The 14,325-nt window shown below is 41.8% G+C and overlaps 1 protein-coding gene across 33 annotated transcripts in view; it reads left to right on the top strand.

Annotated features, from left to right (window-relative positions):
- The window catches only part of MAP2 (microtubule associated protein 2), a 284,984-nt gene that overhangs the window by 204,134 nt on the left and 66,525 nt on the right, over positions 1–14,325 (top strand). The window contains exon 1 of one of the 33 annotated variants that reach the window (XM_058532900.1): positions 4,356–4,409. The exons of 31 other annotated variants lie outside the window; for them this stretch is intronic. Coding sequence is in view for 1 of the 2 variants with exons in the window: in XM_058532891.1 (XP_058388874.1) it covers positions 13,904–13,961 (58 nt within the window). In the remaining variant the exon portion in view is untranslated. Of the gene's footprint in view, positions 1–4,355; positions 4,410–13,575; positions 13,962–14,325 lie in introns of those variants that run through there. One more of the 33 variants, XM_058532891.1, reaches the window with a different exon arrangement.

Here is a 14,325-nt window from a genome sequence, read left to right on the forward strand (position 1 = left end):
TGAAGAGCATGGGGCTTTGGTGCCAGGAGCACTAACTAGGAAGATTTTGAAGGGATTGAGGTATGAGGAGATGAGGACATGTTAGAGCAAAATGGTTGTGGGGAAGGAAAGAGGAAATGTAGACCAAGATCTTCTCATCATCCTATCCCGCAGCACCTCACATTCCTCTTCAAGGACTCAGTAAGTGCATGTCGAGTGAGAGAATGAATGAATGAATAAATGCAAAAAGAAGAAAGAAAGTCCTTTTCAAATTAATGGTGAAAACTGTTGAAAAGTCTTCCTTTGTCTCTTGGAATCTCACCAGTTGACCCTCACTGACTATTATGGGGGTTTATAATACATTCACGAAAAAAATTACTATAGCATGCTTGGTCAAGCGGTGGAGAACCAGCATCACTCACTATTTCATTTGTTCAATGGTCTTAATTAAGTATTTAAGAGCATCAGAAAAATCTGTTTACCATGTCGGAGTGTCCTTGCCAGCTTCTTTGAAAAAATATAAATTAAAAAGAGACTAACAGATGTTTCCTTTACTTTATGGGTTTAGGACCATCCAGAGTTAATTTCGATTTCAGCTCCGCATATATCAAATGAATCTTATATTACCTTTGGGAGACTGATTATGAAAGTTTTATGTATATGTTCATAGTGGCAGAGGTTGTAAACAGCCATCTGTGAGTTATCTGAGTGATGTGTTCAGTCCAGACTATGGTGTGATTTTAAACTAAACTCCCTCCAGAAGTAACAGGCCAAGTACTGAATCCATCAAATATCCATGTGTGGAAAGCTGTAGGAAAGGAAAAATGTCAAGTATTGTCACCTCATAGAGGAGGATGTTCAGTGAAAAGTCAATGTGCAAGTACATTTCTCTCCAAGCTTTAGCTTAATAAAATAATAAATGTTATTATTGATAGTTTATATATACTGTTTCACAAATTACAAACAGAAATCATCCCAGTAAGAAGAAGTGTTCTTAAATCTCAAATATGGTCTTTAAAAACGCTGTCCTTTGATGATGGAGACCATTGACATGAGCTGGCATTGTATTTTGGGGTGATGATTTTAAAGAGGACGAGGGAGCTATCTGCTATCCCGCTGTTTCATCATCCACGTATTGTCTATCAGCGTGTCGCATTTTCCCCCATAAAGGATATTTCTCAGGACATTGTTAGCCTGAGCATTTCCCGTGACATCAGGTCCTCAGCTTTATGTTGTGGGGGCCAAGCCATTACTGGCTGAATCCAAAGATCTTTCTCCTACTTGCCTTCTTTGCTGTAGTCCTCTCTTCATTTTTAGAAATACATGTTTTCTCCAAGATTGTTTATTTTTATTCATCTCTATAAACAAGATCACATGATAAATGAACCGCGACCGTCATGTCTCCCCCCTCCTTCCTTCATCAGAGTGGGCTTATTTCAACCAAAAGTCTTACCTCACTCTCTCTATCCACCCTTTTCAATGTCGCCTTCATTTCTGGGCCATAATAATGTTTCATTTTTAAAGATGCAGGCCCTTAGTCAGCTCGTCTTCGGTCTCATGCACTGAGACTGGGAGTGGGGATAGGGAATGCTAGCAGGCAATCACATTTTAAATTGTATTTCTTCACAGCTTGCTCTTCTAGATTTTGTCTTTTTTCTTACAATTTAAAGACAACCCTTAGAAAGTAGATAGAATTATTTACTCACCTATCATAGCATAACTTTTGATACTTTAAGAATTTTTCATACATTTACTCATTAAAGTATCCTTTTTAGAAGCCGTGTCACAGAAGGCGGAGAAAAGAAATGAGAAATCATTGAGAATCGAGCCACTTAGGAAACTTATTGTTATGATAAGGATAATGCAGCCATTTTTTAAAGTATTTTATTGAGGTCATAATGGTTTATAACACTGTGAAATTTCAGGTGTACATTATTATTTATAGTCTGTATAGACTGCATCGTGCTCACCACCAAAAGTCTAATTTTTATCCGTCACTATATATATGTGCCCCTTTACTCCTTTCACCCACCAAAATGGGCAACCCCAAACCCCTTCCCCTCTGGTAACCACTAATCTGTTCTCTTTATCCATGTGTTTGTTATCTTCCACATATGAGTGAAATTATGCAGTGTTTGTCTTTCTCTGTCTGCCTTATTTTGCTTAACATAATACCCTCAGTGTCCATCCATGTTGTTGCAAATGGGACGATTGTCTTTTTTATGGCTGAGTAGTATTGCATTGTGTGTATGTATGTATATATATATACCACAACATCTTTAACCATTCAACAGTTGATGAGCACTTGTGTTGCTTCCACATCTTGGCTATTGTGAATAATGCTGCAGTGAACATAGGGATGCATAAGTCTCTTTGAATTGTTGGTTTCAAGTTCTTTCAATAAATACCCAGTAGTGGGATAGCTGGATCATATGGTATTTCTATTTTTAATTTTTTAAGAAATCTCCATACCGTTTTCCATAGTGGCTGCACCAGCTTGCACTCCCACCAGCAGTGTATGAGGGTTCCCCTTTCTCCACATTCTCTCCAACACTTGTTGATTTTTTTCTTGGTGATTATAGCCATTCTAACGGGTGTAAAGTGATATATCATTGTAGTTTTGATTTGCATTTCCCTGATGATTAGTGATGTTGAGCATCTTTTCATGGGCTGTTGGCCATCTGTACATCTTCTTTGGAAAAATATCTGTTCATATCCTCTGCCCATTTTTTAATTGGGTTGTTTAGTTTTTTTGCTGTTGAGTTGTATGAGTTCTTTATATATTTTGGAGTTCTTTATATATTAACCCCTTGTTGGATATATGATTTGCAAATATTTTCTCCCATTTGGTGAGTTGTAAAGCTGCCATCTTTAAACTGTTTTCTAAAGCATCAATAGTCAGAACAAAGGCTTGTAATAAATCCTTCCTCTCTTTTCCACCTTATCTTTATTGAAGAAAGCAACCAGAGTGCATTTTAATCCCTACCAAGTTCCAACTCTCAGTGAAAATTAGGAACCTCATCCTTAGGTTTTTTATCTGAGGGCGGGGCCCAAACTCACATTAGAATTCATATCAAGATAACATCAGGATACCTGGAAGGGACCAGGAAGATGACCTTTCACAGTCCACCTCTTTACAGCTTTAGTTACCCATCCAAGATCATATGACTACTACCAGAATGCAGGTCTCTTGCTGTATAGACCAGTGCTCTTTCCACTACCCCACACCACCAGATTCAGAACAGCACAACCAGTTGCAACAATGATCAGTTATAGCCAAAGAAAACAGTTCTTCTATTGCAGAACTGCCACATTGCTGTACCTTTAAGCATGACAGAAAATCGTAACTTTTCCCCTGGTTTTCAGCATGAGTGGAGAAAGAAAGGAGGCAATTCTGAGACGTTTATAGATGCCAAAACATTGAAGTATTTAAAATCACGCTTCCGTGAATTTGACTATGGTAAGGTACTATGCTTTGAACAGCAGTAAGAAACACCAGTCACAATATAAGTGCCTTTGTAACCATCAAAAGCCAGTGTCAGCTATGTCTTTGAGTAAACTTGAAGATTAAACGGCATTTCTTCAGTTGATTCCCCCCGATTCCCCAGGGCTGCTTTATTTCCCCAGCATTTCCAAGCGTTCGACCCAAAGCAGTGAGGTCTGTAAAAGCTCTTCTGGGTCATCCATTGTCCCCTTTACAGAGCTTCCCCGTGGGGCTGTGCTTTCTGCAGCCTGTGCATGCACGGGGACATCCACGTAGCTCGGGGAGTCACATCAGCGACATACCCAGATATATACGTTTATTGTTGCTGCAGTTGTAAATTTAAGCTTGAAAATACACGACGGAGGAAGAGTTTGTCGTCACTCACGTGCAGAAAGCTGAATATGCCTTTACGCTTCTCTGTTTCCTTTTTCAGTCTTAGGAAATTGGAACTTGCCTTTTCTTACCTCTCACATTCTCCCTGCCGTCCTTCCTAGATTTGAGATTTCCTAGGAGGAGTAATCATCCCATTTAAAGCCTGGCATATTATATATAGTATTATATTAATGTATGCAGTGCAGAAGAGTACAGAGACATCTCTCCTGCAGAAGGACTAAAGCCATCCATGCTACCCCCAAAATAAACAGGCTGGCCTAACAGTACAGGAACATGCAGATTTTCCTCTCCTGTTGCCATGCCAACAACTCATTGCTCTGGCTGCCATTTCCCTGAGCTCCGCAGAGAGAGGAGGTGCAGAGCAGAGTTGTTTAGCATTCAAGGGTGGGTCTGCAGGAAGCAAAGGGCCTCAGTGCGAAGCGTCCGGGCCTGGCGGTGCTGATGGATGAGGACAGAAAATGGGGACCTTGTCGGTGTTTTCCTTCGAAAGGTTAGGCATCTGGGGCTAGAAAGAGTGAAAAACAAGGATTGATAGAAAACGCAGTTCCGAGAGGTTTGTATTTGTCACGTTTGCTTTGTCCTACGTGGTCTCTGTACCAGATGAAGCAGGTTGTGGGTATTAGCTTCAATCATAGCATGTGGCTTGTCTTGGTAAATGGAAGGAGGTGAACGTCATTGAGGGCTGACTTACAGGGACGTTATAATAAAGAACTGCGTCTCTTACTCTTGGTAGGGTGTGAGCTGGTGCAGAGCCGGGATAACCAGCTAGAGCTTGCAATGTTTTACAAATTGGAGGAAAAGACAGGCATCAGATAAAGTTGTTTGTTTAAATGTACGGGTGTAGGGTAGTTCTTCCTGTAAAAATCTAGCTCGTCTCTATCTTTGCTTTTCCAGCCGGTCTCAAAGGAGGATGGTCTTTAGCCAGTAATTGTGAATCAAAATACAAGGAAGACTTGGTTTCTCTAGACTTGTTTTCATTAAACCCAATGACTCAACAAATTAAAACATGATTTTATTCCTTGGAATTTCAATTGCCTACAAACACTTCTAGCTGTGAAGAGCAGGACTTTATCTAACACAATAGGATATGATATTTAAAAACTAAGATAAATTTACATACACATTTACTCCCATGTATGTTCTTCCAGAAAATTCCTCCATGCACTTGTGGAAATGTCTCGTTTATTGTCCTGTTTTGCACTAAACATCAGGAGCACGTCACAAGCGCTCTCTCTTCCGCCCACTGACACATTGAAAAATTATTTTGTTGAGTTTGATTCTTAATCAATGCAACAGATTTGAGCTAAGAACAATTCAGACGTTACTACTTGTAAAATTGTTCTGTCTGGCTTGTTTTTAAATGTAAATATAACTTAATTATCATTGTATTTTTTTTACTTGATCTTTCCATCCCATCCTGTATTTTCTAAGATCTTATCAAATTTTCTCCTCTTTCATTTGCTGTCATGTTTTGTCACCGTATTTTTCTTTTAATGTATTCCAGTTTTCTGAGGATTTTTTTCCTACTGTCGTGCAGTGGTATTCCACCAGTGTGATTTTCCACCCCTGCCCCCGAGTATTTGGCAATGACTGGACACATTTATTATTTTTACGGTACGGATACACTACTGGTACTTAGAGGACAGAGGCCAGGGATTCGGGTAAAACCCTACAATGCAGAGGACAGTACCCAATGAACAACAAAGACTTATCTGGCCCCAAATGTTAACAGTACCAAGGTGGAGAAACCATGATGTGGGCAAAATCCTATTGTGTGAATCTTTGAAAGACTATGACAATTTCTATGATAATAAAGCTGCCTGTCATATTATTATTATTTAAAATAAGAATAAACTTTTAACTGTACAAACTGAGCAGATTTTGGAGAAGCACACCTTCCAGATAAGTGTGTCCCCAGGGAAAAGGCAGGGGAGGGTGGGCAGGAGGAAGGCAGAGGTTTTCCTGTCAGCAGTCTTTCTTCAGTGAGGGTCTGCAGGGAAAGGAGAGGTGGGTCTGGGGGCTTGGCAGACCTGCCATCTGGGGTGGTGGGAGCCGGTGGTGTCAATGACTCATGGAGGGGCAGAGCAGGGGCAACAGGGTAAAAGACTTGTGGGTTTGAGTCTCAGGAGGTGGTGGTGGCAGGGCGCTGACTCTTAGGACACAGAGCGAGTCAGGCAGCAGAGGCCCAGGCCCCAGGGAGCTGGCCCCTCCCGGCTCTCCAGCCCAGCAGAGGCTCTGTGACTGTGCTGGAGGCGGTGGTGTCCTTGCAGCCGGGTGGTGTAGGGAGGGCTGGATGTCAGGCCGGGGGTCGGGCTCCTCCTCTCAGGCACTCTTGCTCAGGGTCAGAGGCTGCCTCTCAGATGCCCAGGCATGGGCACAAGGGAAGGAGACACTCCGTTTCTCCATACAGGCTTGAAGGCAGATGGCCTGCGCTCGGCTCCTCTCCTCCGTGTCGGGGATCTCAAACCAGAGAAGTCCATCCAACTTCTTTTTTCCTTTGGGGCAGGGACTCAGGGCCCGCAGGACGGGCTCCTTGGCACAGGGGTCCGGGGGCTCCTCGGGGAGCGGGGGTGGACACGTGTAGACGGCCCCTCTGTTCTCAGGAGGGTTGATTGTGATGGCGACCCGGCTCCGGGTGCGTCGGGGGTTCTGGGCATTCCGAAGCCACCGCTGCATGAGACGCTTCCCGTTGTGGGAGGAATCCAGCCCTGCGTGTGCCGGGGGCGGCTTGCTCGGGGGGCCCTTCCCAGCGTCGGGCACGCAGGCCCCGCGCATGGGGCGCGGTCCCAGCCGGGCGGGATGGCGGGCGGGCGTGTGCGCGGACCCCGCGCTGCAGGTGCACGTGGCTGACCGGGCGCTGGCCCCAGCCCGGCGGGCGGCGGCCGGGCCTGGGTCCCCGGGACCTGAGTTCTGGGGCGGGGGCGGCGCGGCCTCAGCGGAGCCCGGGAACCTGCCCGGGAACCTGCCCCTGATCGCGGGGCGGCGGCGGGGCCTTCAAGGACGGATGGCCCCCGACGTCCTCCAAGTGCGCGGATGCGGAGCGCGGGGCTGGGGTGACCGTCGGCAGCGGGCAGAAGCAGTGGGTGCAGAAGCTTCTTAGTTTGAGGTAGTCCCGTTTGTTTATTTTTTTCTTTTGTTTCCCTTGCCTGGTGAGACATGGTATTTGAAAAGATGCTGCTAAGACCAGTGTCGAACAGCCTGCTGCCTGCTGTTTTCTTCTAGACGGTGTATGGTTTCAGGTGTTGTACTCAAGTCTTTAATCCATTTTGAGTTAATTTTCGTGTATAGTATAACAGAATGGTCCACTTTCACTCTTTTGCATGTGGCTGTCCAGTTTTCCCAACACCATTCATTGAAGAGACTTTCCTTTCTCCATTGTATGTTCTTGGCTCCCTTATGGAAAATTAGTTGTCCGTGGATGTCTGGGTTTATTTCTGGGCTCTCGATTCTGTTCCATTGATCTGTGTGTCTGTTTTTGTGCCAGTACCGTGCTGTTTTGGTTACTATAGCTTTGTAGTATATTTTGGAATCAGGGAGTGTGATACCTCCAGCTTTGTTCTTTTTTCTCAGGATTCCTTTGGCTATTCGGGATCTTTTGTTGTTCCATAAAAATTTTAGGATTCTTTGCTCTATTTCTGTGAAAAATGTTGTTGGAACTTTGATAGGGATTGCATTGAATCTATAGATGGCTTTAGGAAGTATGGACATCTTAACTATGTTAATTCTTCCAGTCCATAAGCATGGAATATCTTTCTGTTTCTTTGTATATTCTTCAGTTTCTGTCAGCAATATTTTATAGTTTTCAGTGTACAGGTCTTTCACCTCTTTGGTTAAGTTTATTCCTATGTATTTTATTCTTTTATTGCAATTGTAAATAGGATTGTATTCTTAATTTCTCTTTCTGATATTTCATTATTAGTGTATAGATATGCAAGTGATTTTTGTATCTTGATTTTGTATCCTGAAACTTTATTCATTTATTATTTCTAATAGTTTTTTGGTAGATTCTTTAGGGTTTTCTATATATAAAATCATGTCATCTGCAGATAGTCAGTTTCGCTTCTTCCTTTCCAACTTGGATCCCTTTTATTTCATTTTCTTGCCTAATTGCTCTGGCAAAGACTTCTGATACTAAATAGGATGTTAAATAGGAGTGGTGAAAGTGGACATCCTTGTCTGATTCCTGTTCTTGGAGGGATAGCTTTCAGTTTTTCACCATTGAGGATGATATTAGCTGTGGGTTTGTCATATATGGCCTTTATTATGTTGAGGTACTTCACTTCTATCCCCATTTTATTCAGAGTTTTTATTATAAATGGATGCTGTATCTTGTCAAATGCTTTCTCTACATCTATTGAGATGATCGTTTGATTTTTATTCTTCATTTTGTTAATGTGGTGTATCACATTGATTGATCTGTGGATGTTGAGCCATCCCTGCATCCCTGGAATAAATCCCACTTGATCATGGTGTCTGATCTTTTTAATGTATTGTTGTATTCGATTTGCTAGTATTTTGTTGAGGATTTTTGCCATCTATGTTCATCAATGATATTAGCCTATAATTTTCTTTTTTTGTGTTGTCTTTTTCTGGTTTTGGTATCAGGGTAATGTTGGCCTTGTCGAATGAGTTAGGAAGCATTCCATCTTCTTCAGTTTTTTGGAAGAGTTTGAGAAGGACAGGTATTAAATCTTCTTTGAATGTTTGTTCACATTCACCCAGGAAGATGTTAGTATGCTTAACGTTGTCCCAGAGGCCCCTTAGAGTGACCTCATTCTTTTTAATTCTTTTTTTCTTCTTTCTGTTCAGCTTGAGTGATTTCCTCCACTCTTTCATCCAGCTTGCTGGTCTGTTATTCTGTGTCATCTACTCTGCTGTTGACTTCCTCTAGTGAATTTTTCATTTCCATTGTTGTATTCTTCAGCTCTGATTGTTTTTTTTTTAATATCTTCCAGTTGTTTGTTGAAGTTCTCACTGTGTTCATCTATTCTTCTCCCAAGATCAGTGAGCATTCTTATGACTATTAGTTTGTGCTCTTTATCAGGAAGATTGTTTATCTCTGTTTCATTTTTTTCTTTTTCTGAGGATTTGTCCTTTTCCCTAATTTGGAACATATTCCTTTGTCTCGTCATTTTGCCTACTTCTCTGTGCATATATCTATGTTTTAAGGTAGATCAGCTACATATTCCAGTCTTGGAGATGTGGCCTTATGTAAGACATGCCTATGGGGACCAGCAATGTGATTCCCTCTTGTCACCAGTTCCATATATTCCAGGAGTGTCCCCTGTGTGGGCTACATGTTCCCTTCTGTTGTGGTGGGGTTACACTTGCTGCAGGCACGTAGTAGGCTAGGCTGTCCCCCAGGTCTGCTGGTTGTAAGGTGCAGACGCATGCAGCTGGTATGGTCACTTTAGTCACTTTATTTGGCTGAGGAACCCCAGCATGGCTGGCTGCAATGTCTAATAGCACACACCTGCTGCTCTTTTGCTGTTAAGTGAGTCAGGCCCCCAGCGTGGCTATTTGTTAGGGTCATGGGTCTCACAATTGCTGTAGGTCTCTGGCCTGCAAGGCTGTTGTCAGCTCTCTCAGGAGAGCAGCTTGGTGGCGCCGCCCCCAGCTGTGGCAGCACACAGTTGTTTCAGACGTTGGAAGGTGGAGCAGATCCCCCATGGCTGTTTGAGAAGCACGAGTCTGCTGCAACCAACATGCCCCACTGTGCACAGCCCACACACCCTGCCAACAGAGTCCTGCCCCATACACACACCCCATGCCACGAAGGCAGACTGACTAGCCCAGCTGCAGAGGTCCTGCACACCCTGCCTTCATGGGCCCACAAGTTCCCTATGGGCTTGCTAGTGGGCAGGGCCAGTCCTTAGGGTGGGCTCCCTGCCTTGGCTGAGCTAGATTGAATCAGTGTTCTAGCACACTCCTGCCCTAACAGGCCAGGGGAAGAACTCCAATGGCATCTGCCAGCATCCATGTCAGCACATCTGTAGTAGGTCACACTGATGGCTGCCACTGGCTGACTCAGTTCCTGGGGAGGTGGGCCCAACCGCTTCCTGCCTGTCTGAGATGCTCTCAGAGCTTATCAAGTGAGTCTCTTTTACCAAAGGACTGTGCTCCTTTCTTTCTGGTGATTTTGTTTTGGTTTCTAGAACGGGTGAATTTGTGTATGGGCCCTTTAAGAGCAGGCTTTTCTTTCTCTCACGTTCGATAGCTTTTCTTGGGTATTCCTCATTGATTTCAATAGCCAGCAAAGCCAGGTGTTATGGCACTCTAGTCGGTTGTGCTGAATTCAAAGGCTGCTTATTGTGACAAAGCTCTCCTGCTCAGATCCCCCGCCCCTCTAGGAAAAGCTTCGTACCTTAAGATTGCTCCCGGCCTTGAAGCACCATGGCTAGAATGTGTTTTTTTTCCCTCAGCAGAGGGGTGTCTCTGCCTCTCCCACCTCTGTCAGTGTTGTCCCTTGTTGTGGGGGTTCTTTTTATCCAGCTTCCAGATCTCTCTCAGAGGAAATTGTTCCACAGGCAGTTGTAGATTTGTTGTGTCTGTGGGAGGAGGTGAGTTTGGGGTCCTCCTACACTGCCATCTTCTTAGAAATCCTGAGGTTTTTAAAATCTCCCTTTAGAGAAGAATTCTAAACATTTCATAAAACCTTTTTTATTTATTGTAAGCAGATGAAAATAATCAGTCAGGGAAGCAAGTCTTCTTGGGTTCGTTTTTGGATGCCTTTCTTTTGGTTAGGATTATGCACAGCCCTTATGTGTCTTGTTATATTTCTAGGAATTCTCTTCTCACAAAAGAGAAAAGAAAAAAAAAAGATGAGAGAAAAACTTTACTAGTAATTTGGAAGAAATATATTGCTCTAATATCTTGAGAATATTTTCGTCAAAGAATATTTTTTCTAAAAATATGACATAGAGTTAAATTGATTATATTTCTTGTATACACCTGAGAAAAATACCCGCCACTGTATACCGAATACCACCTTGCGGGTTGGCTTTGGGTTTGATTTTATTGCTATTGGGAGATGAGTAGACTGGGGAGCACCTAGCATTCATCACCCCTCTCTTTCCTCCCTGAGTTACTGAGATGAGCCGACCCTTTCTCCTTCAGTGTGTCAAGCCTTTTTCTCTTCCTCTCGTCCTCTCACGCATCACCGCTCCCTAGCACATTACATAAAGCATGTGCTCTGACTGCCAGGGGAGTCTGGATATTCATGTCAGGAGCAGATGAGCAGAACAACTGGTGCTACAGTGCAGACCTGGTCATTTAAGCTGATCTGACTTGGCATCACTAGTCCTGAGGGGAAAAGGACACTGAACCTCTCGCTGCCTGCTCTCTCAGTGGCTCATCTCACAGAATGAGTCACCATTCAGCAACTCATAGAAAAAGCAGTTCAAAACCAGCCAAGCTGATGAGCAAAGAAAGAGTGAAGTGTATGTTCTAGGCTCTCCTTGCAACTTCTAACAAATACGCACTTGCTAGGTGGTTATCAGAACACAGGAATGAGAGGAAAATGTCTGCTTTTACAGTCGATTTCAGCAATACTCAAAACTTACGAAGACGTTAGGCAAAATAAATAATAAGGGAGGAATCTAGATTCAGAGAAAAATCATTTTTAGTAGAGATGAGTCAGCTTCAGGAGCCTGAAAATCAGACTCAATATTTTCAGTCCAAATTTCCTATTTGGAGACACAGGTCAAGGCAGTGCCAGGATACCAGCGCCTTTGATTCTTGCATAAGCAACTCTGGTACGAATGGCCAGTCCTCTGATTGAACTAAAAATCTTCTCTTTTGCAAAACAAGTGACATTTACCCAACCAATCTGTTGTGGCTTCATGAGACAAGGATGGAAAACCATTGTGAAAAGGCACATTCCCTATAGGCGAGATCATCAGAAGCGATGAGCAAAGACCGAGAGCATGGATTTCCTTCTCTCTAATGAACCTCTTGCTCTTCCAAACGCCCCCATATGGCATGTTTGTATCTTGCCAATAGCAGTGATCTTACTGAACATTTTACTGAGGTTCCTTGTTACTTGTTTTAACCCCATCACTGGGTTGTGAGTGTTTTGAGGTGGAAGATGTGCTTCATTCGTCTTCATATTCCTTGTGGTGTATAATGTCATGCTTATTTTCTATAGCAGGTGCTAGTAAATATTTTCTTGAATTAATATGAAGAAGAGAGAGAGTTAGTGTCCATGTTCGGTTTTGAGAATGAAGATCACATAAACAAAATGAGGCTACAAAAGTTATACCACGGAGTGAGCAGAGCATTTGTGGGAAAGATTGTGTTAGACAAGAATACTGAACATGAAGGGGCAAATCGAAGCACTGTGAGAGGAGGCTGGATGCAAAGTGAAGACAGAGCTGTTGTCCAGAGCAGAGAGGAGTTAGGTGGGAACTCTGAAATAGTGTCGTGAAAGGACATAGCAGAGGACTTGACGTGGTCTGAAAATGGAAATGAATCTTTGGAATGGAGAAAATATATCTTCACTTATGAGAGCAGTAAGACAGCTGATTAGAAATATTGTCCTGATGATGAAAATTACTGAACTGGGAAGAATATGAGAAATCAGGATAAATGACATTTCTGAGACATCTGTAATCTAACAGCTAAGAAACACATGGATATTGAACAACTTTTCTTGCTTATTCCTGCAAAACTGAGCGCGATGAAATAGTTGGCCTCAGTTGAAAAGGCCACTGAAGTATCCTGCAAACAGAACGCTAAGATGCGTGCCTTTGTTGATCCTCTGGCTGTAAGGCAAGGATTGCCTGGATGTTTTAGGTCAGAGCTCACAGAAGTTTCATTTCTGACAAATGGACAGTCTGAATCTTAAAGCAAATGGATGTTCTGAGTCATTGACTTAATTATACTTCTTTAAAGGAATGTACCAGTATTGTCTTGGAGAGATGTCATGTATCTTATTTTTGAAGGTCAATCTGAATAAAATATCACTAATGCCCTTTTTTCTCTACTTCATCTTTGAATCTATAAAGTAATTTGTAAATGATAAGTTCTTAGGTAATAAACAACATTTTCCTGTTGAGTAATAGGAATATTTATTCATTCACTTTAGGCAAAATGTTTTGATTTCAATTAGATGTACTTCTCTAGTTTCATTATTTTGTAAAAATGATGAAAGCTTCTTATAATCCATAATTTTCTTTTTTGACATATTAAAATGAAAGGTGCTCCCATTTACATTTTCCATTTCTAATCATTAAGTATTTCAGTGTTTAAAGGACTTTCTTCTTCTTCAAGGAGGAAAATAATAATAATATTAATATTAATAATCTACTATTACTTTTATAAGCAATTTAAAAACTTAATCAGTTCACTAGATACTTTTTCTCATTGCTGCGCTTTGCATATTGGTATCCTTTATCTTAAAGCCCATGTGCATTTTTGTCTTTCTTGAAAAATCGGCTATTTGTTGTTTTTCTTATCAATTTAAAAAATAGAGATTTGTCACTAACGCGTTGAAAAGATTGCAATAAACCTGCTTTTCTTAGAGCTTTACCAGGACACAGATGCTGACATGGGGAAAGCTACTTTTTCTCAAAAAATCTGCATTAATTTTGTGTAGGTGACAAAGCATGTAAGATTTTTCCTCCAGGCCGTTTCTCACTCAGTTCTTTTACGATAAGAAAAGAAACGAAGAACTGAGTTGGAAGCAAGTGCAGATGCCACTTTCAAAAGTCACGTTTTAGAAGGGGAAGTTCATTTAGTTGGAATAACAATGGTCACTTGCCCACATGGAAATATCTGCCCTCCTGCCTAAGAAAAATATGGTGCTTGAGATGCTCTGTGGACCACGTTGAACTTGCACATGTGATCTGAATGCAGCGTTGGAAACGTTGCTCAAGAACTTGGCTCTTTTGGTGACACCGGTTTCCTGTTGAATTGAAGCTACCCTTGCTGATAATCTAACATCTTAGGACTACAATCACCAGCTAAGGTTGAATTTAATTTTTTTTAATGTGAAGGAATAAAAACTTCCCAAATTATGTTTAACTTTTTAAGTAAATTTTAAAAACGATGAGCATTTCTTCAGTTCTAATTAGAAATACTGGAGTCACCTGTGCCCCAAATCATGGTAAGTTTCAACCCTTCCTTATGTTTTCTGATGCAACTGATGTGAAAAAACTATATAAATACAAAGTGTTTTTCTTCACCAGGTCTGTAGATAAATGAAAATTTCCAAATATGCTTTTTAGAAAACATTTTGGACAAGCTATTTGATTAAAATGTTGAGGTGGTTCTTTTATTTTGCTCTATAAAATTTTAAATATGATGCTTTAATTAATGTGACTGCATTAAAACCATACTTCTTTTCCTATAGCTTCTGGTCACCTTCTTGTTACCATCAGACCAAGTCCTTCCTGCCTTTATGTTTCATGTCGCATTTAGGAATTATGGAAGAAAAAAAGGCCAGAAACCACAAAGTTCCTTAGTCTCAT

Source organism: Diceros bicornis, chromosome 37 (genome assembly GCF_020826845.1).
Source record: "Diceros bicornis minor isolate mBicDic1 chromosome 37, mDicBic1.mat.cur, whole genome shotgun sequence".
Lineage (NCBI taxonomy): Eukaryota > Metazoa > Chordata > Mammalia > Perissodactyla > Rhinocerotidae > Diceros > Diceros bicornis.